Source organism: Lissotriton helveticus, chromosome 6 (assembly GCF_964261635.1).
Source record: "Lissotriton helveticus chromosome 6, aLisHel1.1, whole genome shotgun sequence".
Classification (NCBI taxonomy): domain Eukaryota; kingdom Metazoa; phylum Chordata; class Amphibia; order Caudata; family Salamandridae; genus Lissotriton; species Lissotriton helveticus.
The window spans coordinates 356,754,846-356,774,515 of record NC_136067.1 but is presented as its reverse complement, the minus strand read 5'-3'; the positions used below and the strand labels follow the sequence as shown (position 1 = coordinate 356,774,515).

At 45.1% G+C, this 19,670-nt stretch overlaps 1 protein-coding gene across 1 annotated transcript in view; it reads left to right on the top strand.

The window, feature by feature from the left end:
* The window catches only part of GREB1 (growth regulating estrogen receptor binding 1), a 656,933-nt gene that overhangs the window by 539,677 nt on the left and 97,586 nt on the right, over window positions 1-19,670 (top strand). Inside the window, exons 24-26 of the mRNA XM_078647791.1 lie at window positions 1,887-2,045; window positions 7,435-7,577; window positions 17,419-17,580. Coding sequence (XP_078503917.1) covers window positions 1,887-2,045; window positions 7,435-7,577; window positions 17,419-17,580 — 464 coding nt within the window. The remainder of the gene's footprint in view (window positions 1-1,886; window positions 2,046-7,434; window positions 7,578-17,418; window positions 17,581-19,670) is intronic.

Sequence of the window (19,670 nt, the reverse complement as noted above, 5' to 3'; positions counted from 1 at the left end):
TTTCTTACCTGTCGGTGTAGTTTTGCAGCTTGAACACCTTTCTGGATTCACTAGCGAACCCACCCACCTCCGCCAGAAAGATGAGGCTGGAGAGAGAAGAGGTGGTTAACAAAAAAAAAAGGACTTTAAAAGTTCAAAGCGGTAAAAATATCAACTAAATAGAACATTGCCATTACTTCGGAAACGAAAGAACCCGAAGATGGCGCCCAAGAGTGGGAGCTTCCGCAGGAAGCATGCCGACGTCACCGGAAATACACCCAAGGGGGTGTGACGCCAACGCCCACCTGGGCTACAAGAAAAAAAAAAAAAAAAAGAAAAGACTACGAATCCGGACCCAACCACAAGACCGCGGAATAATGCACAGAATAGTGAATCCAGAAAGATCTTCAAGCTGCAAAACTACACCGACAGGTAAGAAAACTATTTGTTCTTTCCAAAGGTGGTATCCCTTTTCCACCTTAACCAATCAGTTGAGTTACCTGTGTCTTTCCTCAACCAGACTCAGTTGCGTAAAGGGCTCTTCATACACTAGACGTTAAAAGAGCTCTAATGTATTACATTGACAGAACCAAAAATATCCTTACAACCAAACAACTCTTTGTTGCTTTTTCGCCCCTTACAAAGGAAAGCCCATATCCAAATCAGGCATTTCTAGATGGATAATTAAATGCATTCAGACATGTTATGTCATAGCTAAAAGGACTTTACCTACACCCCCTAGAGCGCACTCTACTCGTAAAATACGGGTTTCCATGGATTTCCTGAGCAATATACCATAGCTTACATATGTAGAGCTGCTATATGGTCTACACCACACACTTTCCCTAAACATTATTGTGTGGATGTTCTAGCATGCTAATGTGGGTCAGGTAGTGCTACGTACATTTTTCCAACAACTGCAACACCCACAGGCTAGCCACCACTTTTGGAGGGCACTGCTTTACCATCTATGCAAAGCATATGTATCTACAGCTATACATGCTTCGAACGGATTATGTTACTTACCCATTAAGCATCTGTTCTTGGCATGTAGTGCTGTAGATTGACATGCACCCGCCCTCCTCCCTAGATACCTGTGGCAGTCGCAGTTACTTTTACCCTTTTCACATGCATGGACATCTCTATAGTGTTACTTATACTCCTTTTTCACCCACCTGTGGGAAAACAGTCTAACAATGGAGTCGATGCCCATGTGCATTATCACAGGAGGAGTCACTTTACCTTGTGACTCAAGAGACTTTTTTGAAGAAACCTAAGCATGTGAATTTACAGCACAACGTGCCAAGAACAGATTCCTACAAGGTAAGTAACATAATTCTTTCTCTGTAGAGAAAAAAAGTGTGATTTGCAAAGTGGATCCTAGTCCCCCCTGCAGAGGACTTGTGTACCATGGAGAGAACATTAACACAGTCAAACAAATGTTGTGTATTTGATTTTGGCTTTTTTTGCAATTACATATCAACATTGGCAGTGACATTTTTTGTCTTTTCTTAATCTCTGTATACCAGAAAAAGTATTGAAAAACAGAAGTGCATGACTTAAACTGAGACAATCCCCTTCATCTGATATGTTACTCCAGAGCATTGGTAACACCATAATTTATTTTATTATGAATGTCTGTGAGATGTTAGATAGCCAAGCAGCACATATTAGAGCAAAAATAATGTTGATAAATTCCATTATGAATACCACATAAGGCATATTTCATCCCTTGTTATACCTACTATTTTTTCAGTATTAATATGGCTCTGACAGAATGTACACTATCTGTGCAGACTGAGTTGTAGGCAGTTCACTGCCCTTCATTTGCAGCAAAGGTTGGGATAATTTTAATGCGTACACTAAATGCTGTCTACACATTGTATGGAATTTTACTAACATTGTAGACCTCAGAGATGAATCCGATGCATGTTATCACCAGCCTGGGGATGTGTGGCCTGAATGGGAGATCATGAAGAAGATGCCATTTGACTACACTATCCATGACCCGAAGTACAAGGATGCAAGTTTAATCTGCGCAAGTCAACTAAACATCAAGACTGATGGTTAGATATTTCTTTTTTAATCAATTTTATTGAATTTACATGCAAATGTTATGATACATAGAGCTGAAGTACAGTGTACAAAGAGAATAAAAAGCAAAACATCAAGTAATTGATCAGAATGAAATCATACAATTCATACAGGTAAATATATATAGAAAGCACATGCAGAAAGGGCCAACCACCAAAATATTCATGTAGTCTCTTACAAATGTAGATGTACCACTCTGGTATTCTTATTTTCCCTTTATTCTCTCAAGGCATCCACTTCAAACCAGCTAAATTTGACATACTCTCTAAGATATCTTTCACATACTGATTGGAAACGCCAATATTACCTTTAATCTGCACCTGTTATTTGTGTAACATCTAGCCATAGATATTGTGAGAATTACCTATTTCAATGTAAGAGACCTTTAGGTGCCAACTGCCCCAACTGCCCTAGTTTCAAGTTTCAAGAGTTAACACCTGGTATAGTAGTTGTTCAAAGGATTTAATATTTTCCTTGTGGTTTAAGAAAAAGTGGTTCTGTTGGGTAAAACACAAATGATTTAACGATGCTAATAATGCAATCCAAGACTAACGCTCTCCAATAAGCACAGCTCTAGAAATAGGTACTCAACAAATAAGTCATTAAGTCAAAAGATTGTACTATGTATTTATAACAGAATTGCTTCATTCAGTGTTCACATACATAGCAGAAATGGACTGTCGGAATCAATATTAAAGTGCAATTGAGTGACATCTGTGCAAAAGTGCTCAATGGGTGAAGAATATATACAGTGAGAACAAATTCCTATATACAAATATATACACAAATGTTTTTAGGATGGCCAGACATTGATTTAGAGCCAAAGATTCTTATTCTTCCTATTGGAATCCTGGTGGTACTGGATCTATGAATAGCGTTGACGTTTCGACCCTGATGTGCCCCAGTACGTTGTCACTGCGGGTCTTTCTCAAGACAGAAGTGTGGTGGGGCTGGACAGTTTAATGAAGGTCGGGCAACCTCAGCCTTAATCTGTAGGGCACGATGGCCAGGGTATCCGTAATCTGTGTGAATCTGATTAGGGAACAGGCGGTGGTGCAAAGTCCCATCCGTCTTGTTGATAGTAGTTGATGTAGTCTTGGATTGCATTATTAGCATTGTTAAATCATTTGTGTTTTACCCAACAGAACCACTTTTTCTTAAACCATTAATTACCCAGGTTCTGAGGGACACAGGGTTACCCCTTTTCTTTAAACTATTAATATTTTCCTCACCTTTCTTTGCACACTAAAGCACTTTTTCTTACCTGCCTATACCACTGGTAAATGACAAAACATATCCTAAGCATTTTACTGCTCTTGAAATCTACAAATATTTATTTGGGGGGTTGTATCCAAATGGGCACATGAAATAAATCAGCAGAACACCTTAACTGAGGCAGTTTGTATAAAAAAGCGTTGATAGTGGTTGTTGTCAATTTATCACTTTTGATGGTGTAAATGAGCCTGTCGGCTCTTAATGCATAATGTAAAGATGTAGTTGGTAAGCCACAAAATGATACTATAGAACGTGTAAAAGATATATAAAGTTCATCAAGAAATTAGACGCCAGAGTAGAAAAAATTGAGGACAATGCATGCAAACTTGGGCAGATTTCACAAGCTTAAATTATGTAACAGAAAGAGAAGACAGGCGGGGAAAACTAGCCAATGATAAATGGGAAGGAAAAAGTCAAATGAAATGAAAATAAAAAACTCACTACAAACAATTAATACAAATAATTAAAACAAACACATTACAAATAATTAACATTTTAGAGGAGTGATGATGAAAGGCACTGTGTCTAAAGAAACTGGTAAATAGTATTAGCATTATTAACACGTTTGACTTGCCTTTAATTAACAGAGGAGACGTATTGTGGCACCATTATTGCATGAATGTGAAATAGTGAACCTGACAATGCAGCTACTTTATCAACGACATAATAGAGTCAATTTTACAGTATATATATTCGTGATATGCTGTGGCTCACTGTTATGCATATCATTAGTTTGCCAGCAGACAGCTAAAGCTCTCTGTACCCAGACTATCAAAACATACAGTGAACACAGGAGAAAGAAGAAAACATCTGCACTGTGGTGGAAAACCATAGCAAAAGAACCGTCTGAGGACCTCATTAAGAGTGGACCAAAAACTGCCTGGCAATAATGTCGCCACCAAGAGTAACCTTTACCAAAAATATTAAGGGCCTTATTTATGAAGGTCTTGCGCCGCCGGTGCGTCACTTTTAAAATGGGAAAAAGTGACGCACCAGTGGCGCAAGGCCTTCATAAATGAGGCCCTAAAAGTTTAGTGTGAAATTACTCTTTTGATAACTTGGAACCCTGAGAAATGGGGAATTGTCTTTGAAATCTGGAATACCGCATTCTGTAGTAATTTCCCGTTTCTCTCAGAATTTTACCTGGACATTTTGGCTTTTATCAGCAGCCGAAGTGCTTTGGTGACAAACCCCAGAGCAAGTAACTCCAATTGCCGCCGAATCCAGATTACATAAGAACTTGTAACAAGGCTCCATGTGGTAACCAATCAGCTAGTACAAGGCTGCACATTCACTGTATAAATAGGACAACAAAAACAGTCCAAAACTGAAACATTACAAAAGCACTCTCAAATGTACTAAGGGGCCGATTAGGATGGCGGACGGACTTGCGTCCGTCCGCCACCCTTGAGGAGGAGGGAACGTCCGCAGGGGCTGCGGCGTTCCCTCCGTGCTGATTAGGATGTGACCGCCAGGGTGGCGGTCACATCCTCTATATTTAACATTGCGGCGGGTGCAGCTTCAAGCTGCACCCGCCGCAATGTTAAAAAAGCATGTTTTACATTTACATGCACAAAGCGGCCGGCACCGCACGGTGCCTGCTGCTTTGTGCACGCAAATGCAGGGGGGTACCATAGGTACCCCCCATGTGCACCCCCCACCCCCCATTCACCCAGGGGGCCCGCAACGGGCCCCCAAAGTGAATGTCCGTATGCTTTTCCATGGCGGAAAAGCCGCCGTGGAAAAGCATGTATTTACGAACATCCTAATATGGCGGACGGTGTCTCATAGACACCGCCTGCCATGTTATAGCTTTTCCGCCGCGGTCGGAAGCCGACCGCGGCGGAAAAGCGGCGGACGGAATTCCAGACCCACCAGCCATCCTAATTTGGCGGTGGGTCTTTGGAGGCTCCGCAGCGGTTTTTCCGCATCCTCCAGGCCGGCGGACACTTCCGCCGGCCCGGAGGATGCGGAAAAACCGCCATCCTAATCGGCCCCTTAGTCTGTAAAAGAGGCACACTTAGGGAAAGGAAAGTTGAACAATTACATACTGTGTTAAGAAGTCTCCCTGTTACACTCTCTTATTTTTAAGGTAGTTCAATTCTTTTGATGACTATCAGAGATTATTTCAGCTTTTTTCAGATTGTAAATGTAATGCTGTGGCAAAATTAAGAAATAATCTGATAGTGTGGAAAATTTGGCAAGCACAGGAAAACGGCCCCTGCATCAATTATATGTTTGTGCAGTAGCACACTGTATGTGGGGATGCTTAACGTTTTTTTGCCTGTGCACCATCACAGAAGGGCAGACTCTCCCAGTGATCGGTGAGGGTATACAAAAAAAAGGTCCTTGGCCTTTGAAATTTGAGGTTGAGTCTCAAGATTCCCACAGGAATGGATGCAGTCATGACAAGCTACATACCCACTCTCAAGTGAGGCATGTATGTCTGTGGTCACTTTTATTATGACGCTCATATCTTTTTACGCTGAAAATATATAAATTGACTGATGCCCTAAATCGAGAAATGAAGGGGAAGCCAGATGAGCATAGAATCCCAATAGCACTCTCTGTCCACAAAATTATTTTGCTGCACATACATTGCAAAACACACAAGATGATGGACGGAATGTTGCACATTGGCAAAACATTCACCCCCAGTCACAGATCTGGGTTTAATCCATTGTTATTTTGCTCACCACGCCACCCCAGTTCAGACATGGCCATATGCAAATCAGTCTTGACCCTGTGCCTCAAGGGAACAGTCCAGCCCGAACTACCAAGCCATGTCTTCCCTGGACCGGAATCAAGCATCCTAGGACCGGTTTCTGGCTATCAGCCATTAAAAGCCAGGATAGCTTGACTCCAGTGGCTTAGTGAGCACAGGACCCACGTCTGGGCATACCCTTCTCACATAGGGCGAACATCAAAACACACAGGATGATAGACGGAATGTTGCACATTGGCAAAACATTCACCCCCGGTCACAGATCTGGGTTTAATCCATCGTTATTTTGCTCACCACGCCACCCCAGTTCAGACATGGCCATATGCAAATCAGTCTTGACCCTGTGCCTCAAGGGAACAGTCCAACCCGAACTGCCAAGCCATGTCTTCCCTGGACTGGAATCAAGCATCCTAAGACCGGTTTCCGGTTATCAGCCATCATCACCAAGGATAGCTTGACTCCCGTGGCGTAGTGAGCATGGGACCCACATCTGGGCATACCCTTCCAACATAAGGCGAACAGCAAAACATACAAGAGGATGGACAGAATGTTGCACGTTGGCAAAACATTCACACCCGGTCACAGATCTGGGTTTAATCCATCGTTATTTTGCTCACCACGCCACCCCAGTTCAGACATGGCCATATGCAAAGCAGTCTTGACCCTGTGCCTCATGGGTACAGTCCAGCCCGAACTGCCAAGCCATGTCTTCCCTGGACCGGAATCAAGCATCCTAGGACCGGTTTCTGGCTATCAGCCGTCATCAGCCAGGATAGCTTGACTCCAGTGGCGCTCAGACGTGAGTCCCGTGCTCTCCATGCCACTGGAATCAAGCTATCCTGGCTGATGACGGCTGATAGCTAGAAACTGGTCCTAGGATGCTTGATTCCGGTCCAGGAAAGACATGGCTTGGCAGTTCGGGCTGGACGGGTCCAATGAGGCACAGGCTCAAGACTGATTTGCATATGGCGATGTCTGAACTGGGGTGGTGTGGTGAGCAAAATATCGATGGATTAAACCCAGTTCTGTGACTGGGGGTGAATGTTTTGCCATTGTGCAACATTCTGTCCATCAATTGTTATTGTTGCTGCACATACATTGCAACAGGCATTACACAGAAAGTTTAATCTTTCTTGTCATGCACTACAAAGCATTCAATTTGGGTACACTCTTTATCTTTCAAACTATGAATTGTGATAGATCACAGAGGTATGATTTTAAATTATGCTTTAATTATGTGCAAAATCGTACTATTGGTATAGGTGCTACATAGGAACTGCAATGTAAATAGAGAGAGAATACACATTTTCTAGCTCTGCATATTTCCCAGGTTGTTCAGTAACATGCCAGTATGTTCACAGATCTCTTCGTGAACAGAAGGCAGGAAGACATGTATATGAGACGTCACACTACCCGGATGAGGCTATTGAAGTATTCCGCTTATAACACATACCATCACTGTGAGCAGTGCTATCAGTACATGGGCTTTAACCCCAAGTATCAAGTAAGTAGTATTGTGTTTTTTGTATACATTGTGCTCCACATTCAGATGTATATGAGTTTGGCAATGGAAGACTTGGAATCAGATGTCTCCATGAACATGAATATATATCCACATTGATGTCTAGGAGGAAGAGAATGCCTGTCCTTACAAAATAATAGACTATGAGGCAAGAGTTCATGTTTTGGGAAATAAGCTGGCCATTGTTCGTCTAAAGGTTACTTAGACCCGATTCAATTTCTTAATTGATTTTTATATGGAGTTATACAGCTGCTCAGGATATGTCATCTGATTTAAATAGAGGTATTTTCAACCAATTGAAGCAGATATTCTGAGCAGAAAGATGCTGTTCACTTGGCAAGACAGAAAGAATGGAAGGGCCGCCTAATCAGGTTCCACTTGTTAGTTTAGGCTTAAGTCTGTAGGTTAGGAGATCTAGCAGGCTGTTTGTTGTCTATGTGTCCGGTATAGCAAGATTTAGAAATCAAAAATATTCTGTGAATCTAAATTAAATAAGTGCCTGGGTGTGTGTCAGAGAGCACACCCAACTAAGGATTAACAGTGCAATTGTTCATCTGAACGTGTTGATTTTGGCATCTGCACACAGGTCCTGTGGTGCCCCTGTTCAAAATAGATTTTGAGTACTTTGAAATGTAATTCATCTGATGGTCTTGCACAGAGAGTCTGATTCACACAGAAGTAAGAAGTGTACTTCTTCAGGGCTCCTCCTTCAATTGGAGTAAATTAAACGTTTTTACCGAATTCACAAAGGACATGGGTTTGCCTGGGAAGCTGCAGTAGTCATACATTTCCAAACGTTTTTTAGATTTGTGCTAAAGCATATATGTATGCTTACACATAGGCTTGAGTGACTGTAACATGTGTGCAAATTGTTGTTAATATTTTTATTTATCCACACAATATTTTTGTCCATTTAGAAATCTATTGCCCCACCCCTATGACATTTTGTGGTGTTCCTTTCCCTTTACCCCCTATAAATAAATACAATTCTGCGTGCCCTGAACAGGAGTAAATCTCCAATCAATCCAGCATGGTAATAGGGCATGGAAATGTTTGCGAATAAAACAGGGCTCTCTGTATTGTTCGGTGTAGGAAAGTGACCTTTTTTTACATGGTCATCCAAACTGTTTGCCTGGAATTTGATGCAATTTTGACAGAAATGCATTGAGTTCCAGCTAACCTGGTCCCCGGTGCCAGTGTTCTTTTCCTAAAACAAGGTAACTGTTGAATTGTTCCCCAATTGGCAAGAGCCTAAGCTCCCCTGTAAGTCCCTCGTAAATGGTACCCCTGGTACCTAGGGCATAGGTAATAAGGGGGTGCTTAAGGGCTGCAGCATCTATTGTGCCACCCTAAGAAACCCACCACCAATCTCATTCAGACTGCCATTGCAGGCTGCGTGAAATGGTGCAGACAAATGTGAAAACACGCCACGGCACCCACCCTATGTGCCATACCCACAGACATTGCATGCAATATATGTATATCACCCCTACAGAAGGCCATATAACCCTAAGGCAGAGTGCTATATATTACATGTGAGGACATATCTGCATGAGCAGATATGGCCCTGTGCTGTCAAGTTCAATTGCTACATAATAAAAGTGAACAGGGAAGTCATCTTACGTATGTGTACTGGGCACTGGTCATTACTAGTTCCCCCGTTGCATGATGAATTCACGGAAACATATGGTGTTTGGTATCAAACACCTACTCTTAATAAATCTGTTCTGATGCCTGTAGTGGATTTATTAATGCATGCACCCATAGGGCACCTTAGAGGAGCCCCCTGAAAACCTACCAGCCGCATAGTATGCTGACTGACTGATATTGTCCAGCCTGCCACCAGAGACATGTTTCTGACAGACTGCAGGTGGGACCCTGTGCTCTCTGAGGCCTTAAGCAATGCCTGCTCGAGAGGAAGATGTTCACACATCCTCCAGCAGGATGGCTAGTGACTCTGCATACCAAAGCCCTGCTGCCTCTGATATGCAACCCTGGCTTCCCCCAGACCTGGGTTTGAGTTTGAGTTTAAAATATTTCTTAAGCGCGCGTACACCGAGCGGTTTCATGGCGCTGTAAAGTACTAAAACCCTGAGAGGCAGAAAGACAGGAACACAAAAAGGGGCTTTATGGTGAGAAGGCTTGTGTAAAAAGAAAGGTTTTGAGTGCCTTACGGAATAGTGTGTACTGGGGGCAGGATCTCAGGTGCACCGGGAGGGAGTTCCAGAAAGCAGGAGCGAGTGTGGAGAATTTGGAGCCTCCCCATTTTTTTGCGTTTAAAGCGGGGAACTACGAGCAGTTGTTGGGTAGAGGAGCGTAGCTCCCTGGGAGGAACATAGGAGTGAATTTCGGAAGTGATAAAAGCAGGGGCTGAACCGGACCGGGCATTGAAGATGATGCAGCCCAGCTTGAACTGGGCTCATTCCTGTATGGGGAGCCAGTGTAGGGACTTGAGGAGGGGCGTGACATGGTGTGATTTGGACAAATTGAATACCAGGCGGGCAGCCTGGTTCTGGACCAGCTGGAGACGTCGCACGTTGTACGCGGGCATGCCACAGTAGAGGACATTGCCGTAATCCAGGCGGGAGGTAACCATCGCCAGGACTATGAGTTTGAGTGCGGAGGGAGAGAAAAACCGAGAGACTTCGCGGATAGTACGGAGGGAGAGAAAGGATGAGGATACAACAGAGCTGACTTGGGAATGAAGGGAGAGTTGGTCATTCAGTTTGAATCCAAGGGTTTTTACAGAGGAAGATGTAGTCGGGGGGGACCTAAGGAGGGGGGCCAGAAGAGAGAAGACCAGGGACTGGAACAACCACCTGTCAGCACCAACTCCGTTTTGTCGGGGTTTAACTTCAGGTGGTTGTGATTCATCCAGTCCTGGATGAAGGTCATGACAGACTGGAAATTGGATATTGACTCGGGGGAAGAAGATAGGGAGAAAATAAGCTGGAGGTCATCCGCATAGTTGTAGACGGAGACCTCCAGCTGTTGGAGGGCGAAGATGAGAGGGGCGATATACAAATTAAATAGCAGAGGGGAAAGGGAGGAACCCTGGGGAACACCGCATTGAACCGCACGGAAGTCCGCCGATAAGTCACCCAATCGCACTGCTTGGGTGCGGTCGCGCAGGAAGGAGGACAGCCAGACCAAGGCCGAACCTTCGATTCCCGCCGCTCTGACACAGGAAAGTAAGATGGCATGATCAACCGTGTCAAAAGCGGCGGAGAGATCGAGGAGGACCAGGGCCTGAGGATGGTTGGTGTCCATACCCTCTCTGAGGTTGTCAAGGACCGATAATACCACGGACTCCGTGGAGTGTGCGGGGCGGAAACCAGCCTGCCTGGGGGCTAAAACCCTGTTCTCCTCCACGAAGGTACTCAGTGTTCTGGTTACATGGCGTTCCAGTACCTTCGCCAAAAAGGGTAAGAGTGAGATGGGGCGATAGTTAATAGGAACCGAGGGGTCAGCGCCAGGTTTTTTGAGGATGGGTAGGATAACGGCCGATTTAAGAGGTGAAATGACAATGCCCTGTGATAGTGAGCTATTAAGAAGGGTGAGGGGTGGCAAAACACAAGCAGAGTAGATCTGTTTCAGGATGTGTGCTGGGCAAGGGTCTAAAGGGGAACCGGACTTGACCAAAGGCAGAAGAGAGAGGAAAGAATCTTCTGTAAGAAGAGGGATGGAGTCGAGGCGTGCTGCAACTGGGGGACACTGGGGGCTAACGAAGGAGGGGGAGGGGGGATGTTAGCTTTGATAGTGGCGATTCTGTCAACAAAGAAAGAATTGAGGGAGTCACAGAGGTGTTGGGAGGGGGAGGGTTTAAGGGTGGCCCTGTCGGAGTATGCGAGGTCGTGCACAATAGCAAAGATTTCTCTGGGCCGATTTTTGGCGGTTAGGATTTTGGAGGAGAAGTAGGCGTTCTTGGTTGCCAAAATAGACTTTTTGTACAAGGCCGAGAGGGTGATGAACTGGTTTCTAAGGATCGGGTAGTAGTCTCGCCGCCAGGAGCGTTCCGCCCGGTTGACGTTAAGTTTTTGAACCTTCAGTTCCTCGTTGAACCAGCGATTTGCGTCGTTGGAGCGCCTGGATGATATCCGCCTTAAGGGGCGACTAAGTCGCAGCCTGCTCGCAACCATGCGTTGATGGAGTCCGCTTGTCCGCCATCCTCTGCCCTGAGGCATATTTGGCACCAACACAGGCGGGAACTTAGCTATGCAAGGAAGCATGATGCACTGCCAGTGCAGTCTCACCCCTAAGTATTTAGGTGGCCCTTGATAACAGAAACTCAGATCAGATTCCCCTGACACAAGAAGAAGAAGGACCAAGAAGAGCTGAAGAAGTGAGAACTGCGGACTACTAGTGGACTTTGGCCCCAAACTCTGCCTGCCTGCCTGCTCCTGTCCCGACAATTGTGACAATCCGACTCGTCCTGCAGATCTGTATCCTCCAAAAGCCTCGGTGGGCCTCCAGCAGTACGCCAAGCCATCAGCAACTTCCCTGAAGTGGAAGAGCCACAACCCTGCAACCTGCAGGCACCCACCGCAACGTCTGGTTCACTGTCCTGCATGTCACTGGGTCCACCGACACAGCAGCCACCCAGGAGTAGGTCACCATTCTCCAGGAGGTCAAATCCGTCTCCCCACAAACTGTGAAGATGCCAGGACTGACTGCAGCCACCTTGCACCAATACCCAGGGTACCAGACCATCAACCAAAGCTTGTTTAAGTCCAATCCAGTCTCCAACGCTGGAAACACAGACCTGCCAATTAGGGACGTCAGCACCATAGAGACAAGCACCAAGAGTGGCCCAGCTGTCCTGTTTTGTTCCCCTTTGCAGGTCTGACTGAGAAATGTGGGTGCCTTTGACACAAGGGCACGAGCCAACCAAAACCCTCTGCACAGAGCTCTCGGGTCTGGGTCCACACCAACCGCCTGTGCCCCTCTGTTCACTAACCGAGCCCCTTGTTGGGAGCTCCTGGACTTGTCCCCAAGGCCCCTCTTCTGCTGGTTTCTAGGTGCCCCCCCTTTCTTACTGTGTAGCGAGCAAGGCTACCAACCCGTCCAGCACCTCTGCGCCCAGACACTCTAGGGCAGGTAAACTGAAACTGCGGGTGGTACTTTGTATCTTGGTCCGATACCACCTTAAGTCCTAAAGTTGACCCCGAGATTCAATTGCCAATATCTGTATGCATTATATGTTTCTTTCTCTTTTTTTTGGTATAACAATTTTTATTGCAAAAGGCATAGCATACACAGCTGGTTAGTGCCTTTAACCCTGGGGCCGGCAGCGAGTAGTAATCATAGAAAATACAGAATTGTACACAGCCTGCTTGCCGACATCCCGGAGGTTCGGCAGTGATCACAGATCATGACATAATGCTAAGACCTGGAACACGATCAGAAGACAATAAAGTTAAGCATTTGTTTCGTTTTTTTCCTGTTTTTTCAAACCAACTACAGTCACATAATGCAAACATACAAAAAATAAAGAGAGCAGAGTCATAAATTAGTCACTATTGGTGTAGCAAGTAGGGATCAACATCGCCATGCAGACACATCAGCAATTAACGCAGGAGTCGTCCCACAGGTCCAGCACGTGACATAGCTAATTCAGCAGTTGGAGAATGACACAGTTCACCCCTGTATGCGTTCCAGTGGCCCCACTTCCTGTCCCACACATTTAGGGCAACCCCGTATCTTGTACACAGTCTTTTCTGCAACCATGCATCGGTCCATTTCAGCCACCCATCCCACCACCAGAGGTCTGTCGTGGGAGCCCCATTTCATTGCGATGGAGCGTTTAGCCAGCAGGAATCCCAGTGCTGCCCACTGCAGTTCCTGAACATTGAGGTCGTTGGCCTCCCATATATCTATAATACATGGCCTAGGCGACCGTGGCAGTGGCTTGCCCAAAGAGTCGCCCATCTTCTGGAGAACATGGCCCCAAAACTGTTGCACCCTCGGGTAGTCCCACAGAATGTGAAAAAAGGTGCCAGGTAAGTGACAGCCTCGAAGGCACAGCGGGTCAGGGCGCTGCCCAATTTTCGCCAAAGTGAGAGCGGACATGTATGCCCTATGCAGGACCTTCAACTGGATCAGACAAAACCTATGGCAGATAGCCGCTTGCCTAGGGGACATGAGAGCCGAACGCCAGTCTTCCTCATCTAGGGGGCCTAGGTCCACCTCCCATTTGGTCCGCAGTGACGGGAAGGAGTTGGGGAGATTATTGCACAGTTTGCGATAGGTGTAGGAGATAGCCTTCTCGGGGAGCGGTTCAGATAACAATCTATCCTCTAGGGGGGAAATGGGAGGGATCGAGGAGAGATCTGGAATGGCGGTCCGGACGGCATGGAAATTTGCAGATAGCGAAAAAATTCGGTGGAAGCTAGGGAATATTTAGTCTGGAGGGCGCCAAAGGACAGGATGGAGCCCTTGTGAACAAGGTCTCCCACCTCAGAAATCCCTATCATGTCCCACTTGTCAAATCCCTGGGAGAAGCAAAGGGAGCCTAGGCGTTGCGACGACCACAGGGGGGTGGCTACAGTGAGCGTGCCTGCCCACCTCAAACTCTTGTTGGCTCTGTGCCACAGCGCAACTGTATGGGCCATAGGGCCGACATACCTGTGTTTCGCGGGTTTACTATAGAGGGCCCCCAGATAGCCCTCCCGACCGATTTGAATCCTATCAAGGAGGAATGCCGGATTGAGGGGTGAGCCATGTATCCAGTGGTTAACAGCCACTAACTGTGACGCCCAGTAGTAGAGGCGGAGATTGGGCAGGGCAATGCCCCCATCATACCAGCCTTGGAAGAGTTTAGAAAGGGCAATGCGGGCGGCCCCGCCATCCCATAATAGAAGACGAAGTTCACTTTCAACCATACGAAAATAGGAGTCAGGGATCAAGAAGGGGCAGTTCTGCAGGGCATAGAGAAAGCGCGGGAGAGCTAGCATTTTGAACAGAGCTACCCTGCCCGGAAGGGACAGCGGGAGGGACCGCCAATGAGCAACATCGCTGCGAAGCCTACGCAGGGGGCCGAGAAGATTACGGTCATGAAATACCTTCGAGTCAGGAGTGATATAAATGCCAAGGTACTGAAAGCCGTCTGTGGCCACCGCGATGGAGAACCCCCGGGGCAACCGGGGACGGGGGCCATGCAACACGTACAGTGTGGATTTAGTCCAATTAATCGAAGAGCCCGAGTACTTCCCAAAGTTGGTGAGGACATGAAATAAGCTATTAATGGAAGACCGGGGAGAAGACACGTAAATCAAGATGTCATCGGCATAGAGGGATATTTTATCCTGCACCTCGTCGCTCCACTGGAGACCTCTGATAGAGACGTCCGTGCGGACCCAATGAGCGAGGGGCTCGAGAGTAAGGGCAAAGAGCAACGGGGATAGAGGGCAGCCCTGCCGGCTGCCCCTATGGAGGCGAAATTGGTGCGTGGTGTGGTCGTTGACTCTGACCTGGGCGAAGAGGTCCGTGTACAAGAGCCGTATCCAGCCTATAAATTGTGGTCCAAAGCCAAAGCGGGCCAGAACCTCGAAGAGGTAGGGCCATTCAATCGAGTCAAAGGCCATCGTAGGGTCGAGGGACAGAATGGCCGCGTCTTGCTGGATAATGGACTGACGGCTGATGACGTTATTGACCCTGCGCAGATTTAATGCCGTATTACGACCTGGAAGAAAACCGGACTGGTCATCATGTATGAGGGAGGGGAGTACAAGAAGCAAACGGTTAGCCAACAACTTGGCCAATACCTTCGCCTCTGCACTGATCAAGAAGATCGGCCGATAAGAGCCACAGCTTTCAGGTGGTTTTGCCGGCTTGAGGATTACCGCAATAGAGGATAGTCGCTGAGCTAACGGGAGTACACCATCGTCACGGCTGCGTAGAAACATATTCCACAAATGAGGAATAATTTCTCTGGCCATACCTTTAAGGAATTCAACCGGGACCCCATCCGGGCCCACAGCTTTGCCTGAATTGACGGCGAACAGCGCTGTAGTAAGTTCCTCCACCGTGAGGTCAGCATCAAGCGCTGCCCGATCAGCATCAGATATAACCGGAAGACGCATCTCCGCTAGGAGTTGCCTAGACTCTTCAGGCATATGTTTCTTTCTTAATAAGAAAGCATTACTCTGTAAAAACGCATTTGTGTGACATTTTTACTTACCTGCAAAAATTGATCAACTGAAAAGTACTTGCTCAATTGCGAAGTTCTTGGTGTTAAAATAAATATAAAAATACCTGCTATTTTTCTAACATTGGTCTCAAATTTCTTTTTGAGTGTGTGCCTCTTTTATTAACTGTGTGTGTTGAACAAATGCTTAACATTACTCTCTGATAAGCCCATTCTGTTCGCCCATACAACCACATAAGAAAGCATTTGGGATTATTAATTTAAGCCCTGTTACCCAATAAGGGTCTTCTGGACTTTCTACATAGTGTACCTCGGTTTGGTATGCTATATAAAAAGCCAGCTTCCTACACTGGGACAATCTTTCCACGTCATTGCCGGCCCAGAATGCGTGCTCCCACTCCGAGATAAGGTGTCAATGAATAAACTATTTTTCTGCTGAAATCAGATTTTGTGTGCCACAACTATGCGTTTAGCCTTTTACAAAGACCATTTGCGTGAGTAAGTTAAACTAACATGCAGAAATTGCTTCGGAATCAGACCATTAAATTGTCTTAATGACAGAAATACATTCTTTGTAGAGCTTCAGTAAATGCGATATGAGGATATTCCTTTGTGGATCCATCATGTTAACCGGTTTCTCGCGAGGTTCGTGATCCAATCCATAGTGATTTTTATGTTCTGTCAAGCACTTACTGACTACCAGTTATTTGCAAATTTGTTTTTACCCTAGTGTCATCAGCGACATATGCAATATAGTATATTGTATGATGATACTAGAATACTCAGGGGCATATTATCAAGAATGGGCGTTACATTATCGCCGCTTTTATCGTCAGGAAACTGCTGATAAAGCGGCGATAATGGGCTTGATAATATGCTCTATAAATTCCAATCGAAGCCCATGTTAGATGTCTTTACATCTAACATGGGCTTCGATTGGAATTCATAGAGCATATTATCAAGCCCATTATCGCCGCTTTATCAGCAGTTTCCTGACGATAAAAGTGGCGATAATGTAACGCCCATTCTTGATAATATGCCCCATGATCTTTTAATGGTGTGCATTCCTAATTATCTCAATCACTCCTCATCCGAAACCTAGAATACTCTGAATATCCTTAGATGAATTCTCAATGTTCCCAGCCTCAAGCCTACTTCTTGCTGTGGCGTGGCACTAAGGGATGATTTTGCTTGTGTTAAAACCGAGTTCTGATGACGATAACAAGGATGAAGAAACTCCAATAAGCAATACTCAATTTAGGATGGACAACACTGTTTCAGGTTTGCAACATAACTGCCTGCATCTTTTAATCTAAACATGTAGTAACCTGACCTTATTCCTGAAATTGCTACATGTTGTCATTTAACTGACTGGAATTGTGGGGTCACCATACTTTTGCTTGACATGTTTCATGAATACCAATTTTGCAAGAGTAAATTGTTGCTAGCTTTACATATTAACAAGACCCATCATAGGCAGCAAAAAATGATAACAAGTGCAAAGTCTTTCGAAATCCGAGTTTGGTAGGTACTGTCTAATATCCATGTTCTCCATAAATATATTCTGAGATACGCTTAGTGTAAATTGTATAAGAAGGGCAGCCATTTTCATCACATGTTATCAGAATTTGTAAGGATATATAAAACTGTTGATTCTATCAATGATTGCCTTCCCAGCTGTATGAGTCCTCGCTGCATGCGTTTGCATTCTCTTATTCAATGCTTGGGGAAGAGATTCAGCTCCATTTTATTATACCCAAGTCGAAAGAACACCATTTTGTCTTCAATCAACCCGGGGGACAGCTGGAAAGCATGAGGTTACCTCTTGTGACTGAAAAAGTAAGTACATGTATAGAATCTATGTTAAAGTTGCATTCTTTTGTCAAGCGTCTCACCATTTTCGTTTCTTTCTGAGAACAGCCCAACTCCCCCCGTATTATTCACTCCCATCATTCCCTGCCACAAAAAAATATATATTATTGCCTCGTCATACATTTCTTCAAAACGAAAACATTTTACAAAAGCCTTGAGCACCCGTTTACAGTCACAGATTGTTCTAAAATATTCGATGCTTAATTTGGAAAAAAGAACTGGTGGTGCTCTCAAATGGCAGGTTGCATAATACCAGAGGTGCCTCGCCTAGATTTCCCTCATTCCTCTTTGTTCTACCCCCCTACTCTTCCAATCACACCATTACAGGTTCTTTTTAATCCCTGTTTTCTCCCTATGTAAATGTAAACCCCCCTGTATATCGCAAGATATTTTTTATTTTAAATTGGACCCCTGCAATTATCAAGTATCCAATTATCTAAGAATTCTCAGTAATGGTTCAGTCCGCCACTGTGATATTCAGCTACCATAGTGAGGAATATTGCCTTTGATGAAGCATGCCACCATGAGTGAGGTGATATCTCCATAAATATTTTTTTGATCCAGGAAGATTCACCCTTGATTAAAGTTTTTGTGGCATGTTCACTCGTAATGTGATTATTTATAGGTGAAGAGGACGTGACCAGGATGTGTTTCTATGCCTCTCCCTTTGTGTACACATAAATTAGACTTACACCTTGAAAACGTCACAATCACGTGTAATTACTGTCTAATATACTCAACACAAGTCTGCGCTCTGAAAGACATGCAAAATGGGCCTGCCCAGTTGAGTACTAGAAAAGTGCTTAAAAGCATGCAGTCTAATCTACATGTGGTGTGCAAACACTAAAATGTTTGCCAGTAAATTCCCTACTTCCGTTTTTTGTCAAGATTTTGTTGCTCCTCCTCGAAGCATTTTTATTCTGAGGGTTCGCACTTTATGAAATAACTTTCCCTACTGATTTGTTTGGTACCTTCTCTGACTAAACTCACTACCTATTGCAATCACTGAGTATCAAACAGGTTGATCTTTTTGAATAGAGTCCACGAAACGTTGAGTTTGTGACAGACTTGCATCTAAAGAGGCTGACAATTAGCACCCAACAAATATTACAAGTAAATAAACAAATCAAAGCATTCTGCAGTGGAGTGTGGAGCTAGCAAGAAAGTAGCTAACCAAGGTCTCTCACATTTGGGGAGATTGAAACACTTTCAGTAGGTAGCCAAAAGCATGAAGATTATATCAAAACTCTTTACATGACAAAAGGACAATTATCTCCAACTCTTTCCTGAAAATTCTACAACTACACATTCATTTATTGTGGCAGTTTTCTTCTTCCCCATGTGTGCAAATACTCTGGAACCAGTATCTAGTAATCATTGTGACTTTTGCTGCTTTCATCTCAGCCAGTAAAGCCTTCCTAACAGTAATGTAGAGTCACATATGACTTTGTAGAGGGATGACTTATTGTCTCTGTCTACAGGTGAATGAGTTCAGAGTGTGCCTGATGCAAGCTACTTCCATAAAACAGAACACAACCAACAATGAAAATAAGTCATCTGAGAGAACACTACTTACTGGTTAAATATATACACATGGGGACATATTCACAACAGAATGGCAGAGCACGGTGTTACGCTACAATTGGTAACGCTGCGGTCCAACATTCTGAAAACGCTGGGATGCGCCGTTTTTACAATAATACGGCACACCCCTGCGTTTCCCCTAGCGCTGGTGCTGAATTGAGCTGCATAGTACCAGCGCAGGTATCCTTGCACGGGTCCAGGGACACTGTAATCGGCCACCAGTCTTCTGACAGGAGGCTGTGCACAGAGGGCTGCTCTCCCTGCACCTTTGTCGGCCCCCTCTCACGCGGCCCGGATTTCCAAGTGTGCTGTTGATTTTCCCCGGCTGGGGTGCATCGCCATTGTCCCCCTTTGTGCAAAATGGCGGGGGCCATAAAAGGATCAACTATCCAGCAATAAATCATACCACCGCCCCTAACTCGAGGATGCATTCCAACGAGTTCAAGGGGTATTAAAAGGAGATAAGGCTCTTC